This window comes from Athene cunicularia (assembly GCF_003259725.1).
Source record: "Athene cunicularia isolate RWA chromosome 1 unlocalized genomic scaffold, athCun1 chr1_part1, whole genome shotgun sequence".
NCBI classification, from domain to species: domain Eukaryota; kingdom Metazoa; phylum Chordata; class Aves; order Strigiformes; family Strigidae; genus Athene; species Athene cunicularia.
In genome coordinates, this window is record NW_020799091.1 from 128,377,284 (window position 1) to 128,388,007 (window position 10,724).

The 10,724-nt window shown below is 49.3% G+C and overlaps 2 gene segments (V, D, J or C); both read right to left on the minus strand.

The window, feature by feature from the left end:
- Positions 1-4,726, minus strand: part of LOC113482206 — a 47,465-nt gene extending 42,739 nt beyond the window's left edge. The window contains 2 exon segments of the C gene segment in view: positions 3,958-4,255; positions 4,684-4,726. Coding sequence covers positions 3,958-4,255; positions 4,684-4,726 — 341 coding nt within the window.
- Positions 4,727-7,091: 2,365 nt separating this feature from the next.
- LOC113479431 lies at positions 7,092-7,891 on the minus strand. The segment is given in 2 exon segments: positions 7,092-7,393; positions 7,797-7,891. Coding segments are annotated over 2 exon segments (345 nt in total).
- Positions 7,892-10,724: the final 2,833 nt, after the last annotated feature.

The following is a 10,724-nucleotide window of genomic DNA, read 5'->3' on the forward strand; positions in this document are numbered from 1 at the left end:
CCCCCCACTCATACCTGTCCACCCCCACCCATCATCCTTTCCATTGCATGGCAAGAGCTTCCATGTGGGGAGTCTGAAGACTTTTAGAACAATTATCTCAGAACCAGAAAGGTGACTGTTGACAGCCAGCATGCAGCTGTGGCCCATCTCCTTTCCTTGGGTTGAGTGTGGAAGGCGGTAGTGGGAGACCTGCTTTTCTCCCTGTGTTCCTCTTCAGAGTTTCTGTGTGCTCCGAACCCAGATTTCACATTCTCCTCATGCTGAGTAGCAAACAATCTTGTCTCTTCATCCCACCAGGCTGAGGTTGCTGTATAGGGTCATGAAGTGTGACTAGGGCCTCTCCACCAAGCCCAGGTGAAAACACACATAGCCCAGGGCAGTGGTAGGGCAGCCTGGGGTGAGCCTCAGTCCCTGGGGAATGTTCAGAGTAATGAGCCTGTGGGGAGGTACAGACCATAGACATGGAAGGAGCAGGCAAGTAGAGTAGTCTCCTTGAGGATCTTACTCTCCCCTCTTCTCAGGGCAGGGCTGGGCCAAAATTGAGGATGTGAGCTGGGGCAGGGGGAACTTGAGACACAGTGAAGTCCTAACTGGTGTATCCAGACTCCAGAAATTCCCAAGAAAATAAAATAAAAACCCTGTGCTCTAGGTGTCTAGGTGTGGGGAGAGGATTATGGGAAGGGGCAAGGATACCTGTTCTGCTTCAAAACTCCTGGGATGCTTTAGTGCTCTTGACAAGCACTCTCCTGAGCCCACTGGGAACCTCTTAGATGAGATCCAAGGCAATAAATTGTCCATCTGGTCTGGGCTGAGGAGCTGGGAGTCTGGATGCCTGGGTTCCCCAAAAGGCAGTCTTGTGTTGTCACTGGGGCCATGTGCAGAAAAATTAACTCTTTATATCTGCTATGCAAAACTGCACAAAAGGTTAAAGTCATCCTGACCCCCTCATTTGCAGCCCTGTGATTTTCCTTAAGGAAAAAAGTGAATGGTGTCTGTCAGGATTATTTCTGGTTTCTCTCTTGCCAGGGATTATGTGATCATTTCCCACTCGAATTCTGAGACAAACAGAATTACAGGTATGTGTTTAATCACATTGCAGTGACCTGCTTAATGCCCGTGTGTATTTTGGAATAATCCCAAATGGGATTTCAGACTTTTTTCCTATTTGGGATTACAGGTTTAATCCTCACTGAGTTTATGGGATTGACTTCAGGAGGGTTATGGCATTATTCCTTAATGGCATTACAGAATTATTTTCATTGGGATAATAGGACTAATCCCAAAAGAATTATGGGATTACATCCCAGAGGGATTATGTGATTAATCCCTGAGTGGTTTATGACCGCTCTTTCTCTGGGGAAGCTACCTGTGCCCTATAACCTGGTGAGTACTCAGTTCCAGGTGGGATTTGCATGGGCAGAGGTTTTGGCCAATAGCTGATTATTTGCCCCAGACAGGGGTATAGACCAGCCCCTGCTTCATACTGGGAAAAAGGTGACAACTAGTTGTCTTCCCAGGGTAAAGACAAGTTCAGCAGCAGGATCATGGTCAACAATGCTTTGAATGGCCATGATGTAAGTGGCATGTGGGGGAGACCCCAGGCCTTGGTTCCACCTCCTGACCCAAGGGGCACAGAGAGGGCACCTATCCCATCCTGACCAAGGGACTGTAAAGGACTGTGTTGGACTGTATGTCTCAAGCATTGCTGTTGTACCACCACCACGTCCTGGCCTCAGTGTCCAGTGGATAGGGAGGAGTACTCTCTGGAGAAGAGGAACTGTCCCAGGCAAACATCTGCCCAAAGTTAAATCGAGGCAAAGAAAACATGCAGGCCGGCACGGCCACCGTGAACACTGGGGCATGTGCACATGGAGGACCACGAAGACATGCAGGTCAGCATGGCCATTGTGAATGCCTGGCCATGCGTGCATGGAGGACCATGAGACAATGAGCCCTGTGGAAATGGGTGGACTTATTGGAGAAATCTGGGACAGACTGCATACTCCTCTCTTGGGACTCTCCTCTCTTTCTCCCTCCTTCTCAGCCTTGTCATCACTATTGGAGCTTGGAGAACCATCATCTGCACCAGGATTGAGTCAACAGTACATCACTGGATTCATGATGGTGGTAATTAATCTTGCTTCATGTCTACCATTTTTCTTGCTTAGGGATTCTGACTTTTCCTTCCTTTTTCTTTCTGTCCTATCACTATTACCAGTTGTATGCAAAATAACATTCACAAGGTTGTACAGCATCTGACCTCGTTTGTGTCTTAATCTCACTCTTGGGATCATTTAAGAATCCTCCCCAATATCGGATCAGGACAGGGACAAAGGGAAATTGGGGTAGGGGCAGCAAGGCTGGGTTGGTCTGGTTCAGAGAAGCCCAGGTAGAGTGGAATGCAGCCCCAATGGCTGAAAGGGAGCTGAGCTTTTCTGGGTGGTGGAATAAGGAACACTGGGTGTAAATTAAGGCTTAAGGACAGTCATATTAGACAAATCCTGGGGCCTTGATATAAGACTGCAATCCTGTGTGATGGGACCCCACTAGAATCTCTTTGAAATCAAAGGTGTTATTTAAGAAACCCAGAACTGGTTTCAGCAAAAGAGTTCACCTGTAACACCTGAACCATGAAATGGTCTGTGTAGGGGAAAAGGGACAGAAGACACCCTTCTTCCACAGAGAGTAACTTCCTACCTGCTCTTCCTTTCATCAGACAGGATTAAAACACATTTGTCTTGCTTGGCACGATTTTAATGAAGAACCAGCAGTCTACGTGAGTACCACAAAGACACGCTCATCCAAACATTCCCCCACTCTTCTTGAAAGCTGTACTTCACTGAGGAATACACCAAATGCTAACCAAGGTACAGGAGGATGTGTGTGGTGGTGGTATCCAAGTCTGCCCTCTGCTCAGGTAAGGGTTAATTCTCAATTGGAGCAGGTCTCTCAGGGCCTGGTCCAGGGCAGTCTGAAAAGTTTCCCCAGATGCAAACCACTCCTTCAAGTACCAGACCCTGTCCCAGGTCTGCCCCACTCCTCTTGCAAAGGATTTGTCCCTTTGCTTCAGCAGAATTTCCCTGTTTCATCTTGTGCCCTTCACCTTTCAGTTCTTTCCTGGGTATGTCCAAGAAGAGTGTATCTCTAACCCTTCCTCAGCTCCCTCTGGGGAATGAGAGGCTGTAACTAATGCTCCCCTGACATCTTCTGGCTGGACAAACTCAGAACTCTAAACCTCTCCCTGGTGGATGGCAGCATGCTCATTCCATGGAGATTAGTGTGGCCAAAGGGCCAACATGCCCATAGAAGTGCTCAGTGGCATAGTCCTGCCAGTGCTCTGGAACTCAACCCCCTTGCTCACAGCAGCACGCTGAGCCCCAGGTTATCTGCACCTGTAACTCTCAGAAACTACTTTGTGAACCATCCCAGGAGACACTCAAATCTCGCAGACACATGAACACACAGAGGAGTGCTTGGCTCTGGGATCCCTTGCCACACTGAACTCCATCTTGGCCTTGGCTTTCCAGCTGGTGGAGGAGGAAACAAGGCTTCTTACACATGAATTAGTGTAACAGGATGAAAGGGAGAAGAAATGGAAGAGGATATAGGAAATAGGAGGTGGACAAGTATGAGAGAGAACAGAGAAGAAAAGAGAAGGGGACAGAGAGAAGGAGAATAGAGGAGAAAAATGACAGACACTCTATGAATGGCAGAGAAATGAGGTAAGGCAGTGAGTACAAAAAGAAAGAAGGATCAAAACGTGATTCAGAGGTGGGAAAGAACAGGAAAAAAATTAGAGACCAGGCAGAAGACAGACAGACAATACCACCACTTTCCTTAGGTAGACAGAGCTGTAGGGCAAGAGGAGAAAATGCAGACAGGGCTGTGTGTGGGCTGGGGGCAGATCCCTATTTGTATTGAAAGGTTTGTGCTATGCTGCTCCAGGTTTTGAGTCACTGTGGGTTTTGATTAGAACAGAAATATGTCCCTGAGTCATTGAGTAGGGCATGGTCTATCTCCACAGATAAGCGGTTGCTCTTAGTCCCATTACTCTTAAAGTGGTTTCTGAATTCCTTCTCAATCTCTGCCATGCCACCTTCGACAGAGTATACAACTAGCTGAAGAGTAGCATCCTTCCCCATGGGCAACTTGTACCAGTACATGCTTGCAAATACACTCTCCTTTTCAGAACAGGTCAGAGTCACAGAGTCTCCCACTTGCACAACTGTGTCTGATGATTGCTGAAGAGCTTGGCCTGGAAAGAGAAGGGAAGAGACATGAGGAGCGAAAAGCATTGAAGGAGAAATGAAACGCATCCTTGAAGTATGACATGGGATGGGGGGGCATAGGCATGTCAGCAAGCTATGGGACAGTGTCCCTTTTATCTGAGAGAGACACATAGGACAAAAAAAACAAAACAGCTTCAAATACAGTAGCAAATTTGTCATGAAAAATACTTCAGTCCTCTCAACTGAAGTACTAAAATGGAACTGATAAAAGCCCAAATTTGTACTTCCATAGAGATTTATGAGTTAAGAGACTGAGGGAGAGCTCATCTTGTTCATTGCCCATCCTCCCTCTGGAAACCTTGGGGAATGGGGCACTTCCAGCAACTGCGCACACAGCTGAGTCTGCAGCAGCAGCTTCAGTGCAGCTGTTCATGCAGAAGGGAAACTCACTTACCCACAGGGGCCAAGATGGCCACAATGAACAAGTGGACAACCATGGAGAATGGTCACCTCCTTCCAGCAACCTGCCTGTGGTGACAGCACAGGCACATAGAAGTGTGACGAGGAAAGGTTAAAAGAGGAAGAGACATGTCTCTTTGCAGGTGGGCAGGGCAGTGAGAGAGAGCCTGAAATGTGAGAAGGCAGTTGGCTGGCTGGTAACAGTGAAGAATGACATCTGCATGCAGGCATGAGGTGCATGTACTCTGCTCCACTGACTTCTTGCTCTGTCTGTATATGCATGTGCATGCGTACGTGGGAGATAAGTGTTAGCACAAAAGCATGATGGGGGTGTGTGGCGGCCTGAGTGTGTGCATTGCACAGGGATGCACAAGGAGGCATCAGATGAAGGGAAGAGAAAGAGAGCTCAGGAATGCATGTTTGTGCCTGTGCCCCTCAGCTAAGTCTCTCTAGACACTGTCATACTCACAGACTCCCAACCTTGAAGCTAAAATATGGAATCTTCTCTGCTTATCTCAGTGCTGCTCATCATGTTGCCCAGGTATGGGAAAGGTTGCTGACCTGTCATTCTGGTGTCTGTTGTAGCATGACAGAGAGGAGTTCTGTAACTGTTCTCTTCCTCCAAAGGGAGATCTCAAGGAGAGAATAGGCTGCCTTTGGCCCTGCACTGGGTCTGAGTCTTGGGAGACTGCACCACACATCAGTTTCTGAGGAGAAGGGTATTCACTGTGGGATATGCTGGTACAGACTTACCTTCTCCATGCCACGGAAGAGCTGATACTCTCCTTTTTTGCAGCATTCTACAAAGGAGAAGCAGGATGAGGATGGAGAAGCTGGAGAAAGTCTTGTCTTCTCTACATGAAGCACAGTGTTGTTCACCAAGCCACAGCTGTGGAAAATCACTGCAGGCAGTGAGGCTTTCAGTTTCTGTACACTGACACACTCTCTGTCATGAGAGAAAGCAGGACAAATAAACTCACAGAATCTGAGAAGAGGAGGAAGGAAAGGCTAAGAAGCAGAGGAGGTAGTGAGTGGAAAGGGATCATCCTGCCTTGTGCAGCACCAACAAGAACACCACACTCCGTGTGTCAGAGGCCTGAGAGAGCCTCTGAACATCTGTACCATGCTGTGGGCCCAGTGATGCATGGCAGTGGAAGGTTGGCCCTACAAGAGAGTGAGTGATCCAACTCTTCAAGGCTGTCATGGGCTTTGCAGTTCACCTTCATCCTTTTAGCAGAAGGGTACAGCAATGCCGCCAGCTCCCAGACCCTCTGTTGCAGGTCTGGGTGTGTCCCATTGCATTAATTTCCACAAACTGCTTACAGGAGGTTCAGGAATGACTCCAGATTCCTCAAAAGAAAAGGGAGAAAAGAACAAAGAGTGTGTCTTAAATTGTGCAGGCAACAGGAAATACCCCCATGACACCCCAGCACTCCAGCTGAGAGGAGGCTGTGCTTGATGTGTCCATGGGAAGGGTTTCCATTTGTGTAGTGGCAGAGCAGTGTGCTAGGAGCCTTGCAGAACACATGGAGTTTGAGGAGTTAGTGACCTCAAACAGGCTATGCATGCTCTGTTGATCTTGAGGGCTTGAGAATCCTGTATGTTAGCATAAGCAGCTGCAGTGTGGGAACCTTCTGGAGTGCCCCATGCAGGCCTGTGCTGCAAACTAGCATTTGTTATGATAGAGATAACACTAACCTGACAGGAAACTATTAGGTACACATCTTGCTAGCATAATCTGTAATTTCTGTAATATCTTTGGGATTCAGGGGATGGAAGGTAGTGATCCTGACCTGGAGGAGTTTGTGATCTGCATAACAGTTAACTTGAGTAGGCGCAGGCTTGTGCTGAGCTGCACTGCATGTGCAACATGGCCTTCAGGCCTGTACTGTGCTCCGTGTATCCCTTGGCCACCAGATAACCTCCGACAGGTTGCTATCAGGAATAAGCATGTGGGCAGCTCCCACTTGCTACTGGCTAATATACCACCTGCCTGGCCTTGCCTTTTATCTGAAGGTGCACCAAGAATTTCTCATATGAACATTCTTTCTGTCTGACAGTGAGAATGATGAGCAGGGTTGGCTGGAATTAAATGAGAGGAAGTCTGTTAAGTGCAGGTTCAAGAGAGGCAGAAATAAGGTGGGGAGAGAAAGTGAGGCAGAGAGGGGAAGAAGGGTTGGAAGAAGTGAATATAACATAAATGAGAGGACTAGTGGGGTGGTAAGGGGAGAAAGCAGAACAAATAAACTCACAGAGTCTGAGAAGAGGAGGAAGGAAAGGCTAAGAAGCAGAGGAGGTAGTGAGTGGAAAGGGATCATCCTGCTTTGTGCAGCACCAACAAGAAGGAAAGCAGACCCCTTTTGTGCAGGGGGAGGTTTGTGCTCTGCTCCCTCAGCAGCCTAACTACTGTGTTTCACTCTCAGCGCAGTAATACATGCCAGAGTCATTGAGGAAGGCATGGTCTATCAAGAGGGTAATTTTGTCTCCTTGTATCTCACTGCACTTGAAATGACTTCGGAGATCCACCTCAACGGTTGCTTTACCAGCTTGTACTGCAGAAGCTATTAGGACCAGTCTGGAGTCCTTCCCCAAAGGCAGCCTGTACCAGTGCATAGCTGTGCTGGTGGATTTCTTCTTGGAACAGCTCAGATTCGTGGACTGGCCTTGTTCTATCACTGTGTCTGGGGACTGTTCCAGAGCCAATGCTGGAAGGGAAAAAGAAACACTGAGAAGGAAAAAATGGAAAAAAGTGAGCTAGGCACTGTGGGTTGGTCGAGAAGAAGGTGAGAAGGAACAGAACAGACTAGGGAGTAGCAGAAGGGATGGAAATGCTCTTTGGAGCTGCAGGTGAGTTTCCAATTTCCCTCCGATAGACAAGAAACTTTCTGGGCAGTTTGTGTCTGGAAAAGGAACTACTGGGGGGTTGTGCACAGAAGAAAAATAGACAGCCATTGCAGGAGATTGAAGGATTCCTGCCCACCTCCTGTGTTGCCCATCCTCAGCACGGGAAGCTCTGGGGAACTGAGCAATGCCAGCAATTGGGTACACAGCTGGGACAGCAGCAGTGGAATCAATGTAGGTGCTCAGGGGTGAGTTGAGTTCACTTACCCATATGGGCCAGCATGGCCATGAAGAACCAGCAGGAAACCATGGGTAAAAAGCCCCTATCCTTTCAGGGACCTGCTTTTTGTAGCTGCCCAGAGATGTAAAGAGGAAGTAGTGAGTGAGGATAAGACACACTGGGGTTGGGCAGGACATGATTGTGAGAAAGGATTGGCTGGCTGAGAACACTGGAAAAAGATTTGTGGGGTCTGGGGAGTGGAGAAGGGGGTTGCATGGAGAGAACTATGTTGAAGTTGCATGGCAGTTTGAGTGTTTGCAAGGCAGAGGAATGCTGAGTTCCCTTTCTCCTTCTGAAATCCTTGAGAGCTGGAGGAATGAGGTATGAAGGACACACATAGGTCCCTTGCATCTTCCCTCTCTCCCCCAGCCATGGCTGTTTCCCCCTGACTCTGTGAGGGCTCTTTTTCTCTGTGTGTGACTGTGAGCAGAGCAGTTAACATCAGTGCGAGGCAGGACCAGGAAAGACACGACAACAGTCCAAGCGTTCTGCCTGCTGAGGGCTCTCATGGGCTTTGCAGTGAAGCTCTTCCCTTATCCCTTTCTCTGAAGGGCTAAACCATGCCTGCAGCTTCCAGCTACTCTCCTGCAGGGAACTGTGAATCCCACTGTGGTTAGTTTCTCTTACTCTCTGCAGAAGAGTTGGGGATGCTTCTGAACATCACAAAGACAGGAGTGGGATGGGGGGTCTCAGCTGCCCCACGCTATCCCTACCCATAAGACCTTTCATCCTGGGACCAGGAGGGGCAGGAAAAAAAGAGCAGGCCAGGACACCCTTTCCTGGCTGCTTTCCTCAGCCCTCTTTCCTCCACAGATGGACTGCAGGGACAGGAGATTGTCAGCATCCTGAGCCTGCTCCAGCCAGACTGATCACTCACATGTGTTTCTTGGAAGTGTTCCAGACTGGGACAGAGATCACTATGGTGGGGATGGGAGGTGTGTGAGAGATCAGTGTGTGTGTGTTTTGTGTGTCTGTGAACATGTCTGTGAGTGCGTGCATGCGGTGTGGGTGTGCAAGGCTCCCTCAAGGCCTGGCCCAGCAGAGCTGGTGGGAGGGGTGTGAGAGGCAGGTAAATGTCTGTGAAAAGCCCAGGGACAGTCAATGTGCTGACATAGAAAGGAAGAAAGAATATAGTGTGGCCCAAAGAGGGAGGCATGAGGAAGAAGAGGTGCTGAGGATTGGGGTCAGAGTGGCCTCTCTCTTCACCTTCCTTGATGACAGGCAGTAGACCAAGTTCCTCCAGAGCTGGTTTCTCCCTGGGACCTGGGGCCTAGCTGGGGACCCCTGGGTGTCTTAGCCTAGTGAGGGCCAGGACTTCTGGCAGCTCTGCTTCAGAGCAAAGTCAAAGAGTGGTCAGGGACTGAGACCATCTTTGTCATTGCCCACTCTGCCTTGTGAATCAACCTGTCTAAGGTGGATTCCTTTTCTGGCAGGACTGAGATTGTCCTCCAGAGGGGTGTGGGGGGTACTACTGGGATGCATGCAGCTGGTGAGACCACTAGGGTGTACAGTGTAGAGCATTCACTCATGCTCTTCCAGTGACACCTCTCTGCTGCTCTTCTCAGAGGCTCACCAGGTTCAGGCCACTGGCATCCTCTCTACTGTGCCCTCAGGTGTTTCAGCTCAGAAGGACATCCACATGGTCTCTTGAATGGGGCAAACTCGGCATGGGCTAGATGGGGAACTGGATAAACAGAGGGATGAACAACTCAGAGAGTGGCAGATGGCAGAGGACTTCACCATGCCGAGCCCGGCTGGCAGTACCTTTTCCTCCTCATAGGAACTGCCAGACCCTATGCCTGGAGGGAGCCCTGGTGACAGACAAGGAGAAACAAGTGGAAATGGAATAGGATCCCTGATGGTTGCTTTCACCTCATGATGCCAAGAAGGAGAAGGCTAGTGAGGTGTCATCCAACTCGGTGTTTCTCTGAGGAAGAAAGTTCAGTGAAACTAAAGGAAAACTGTATGCAGGTGCTAAGCAAGAGATGCTGGATCAACAGGTAGAGACTGTGGTGTTGCACAGTTCACTTGCATGCCAGAAAACATCTCCCTCTCTCCCCAGTTACTGCATGAGCTGGAGCATCCCTGACTGAACCTATGCCTCACATTCCATGAAGGATTTCTCAGTGTCTGCCCTTGGTGGACTGTGAAAATATACCCAAGTACCAGCTTCCCTGGGGACTTCCCCTCTCTTTTGCTTTTCAGCAGCACTGGAGATGTAGCCAAGTCAGGGAAGCCTTGTCTTGCAGAAAGCATCAGGGAATGCAGTGGGTGGGCCAGATCAGATGCTAGGAAACAACAGAGGTACCAACAGTCCCTTCTGAAACTTCTCAGGGACTTCCTTGTCCCATGGCTCACCTGGGATGACTCCTGCTGTGGGCAGGGACAACTCACAGTTTAGCTCCTGTTGCCTTCCTCACCCCTTTAAGCCATAGACTCTACTGCCTGCCAATATAGAGCAGGTGGGGAGACAGCCCAGGCATTTGGCTCCAGCTAATTCCTGGGCTGCTTTCTCCTGGATGTTTGTGATAAGCCCATGTCCTAGATAGGTGGGGTTGTGGTTTGCAAGCTTGTGGCTCTCACAAGGTTCCCAACAAGTACAAATGTAGAAATTGCACATCAGCCCCCCTCATCCCCTTCAAGTTGCACTGTTCTCTATGTTAGCCTTGGTTTGCCATCTGCGGTTGTCCGCAAACCCAGAGCCCCAGGGCTTCACGCTGGAGGGAGTGGAGAGCTACACATGGAGAAGGTGGAGTCCTGAGTTTGTCTTTTGGACATGAGAAATGGGGAGGAACTACTATGAATGGGATGCCTCCCTGTTTGAGCCATGGCTGTTTCAGCTATGCACATGAAGATGTGTTGCATCCACTCCCCCTTTCCACTGACTTGGGAGAACTGATCTCCCGTGCCCCCCC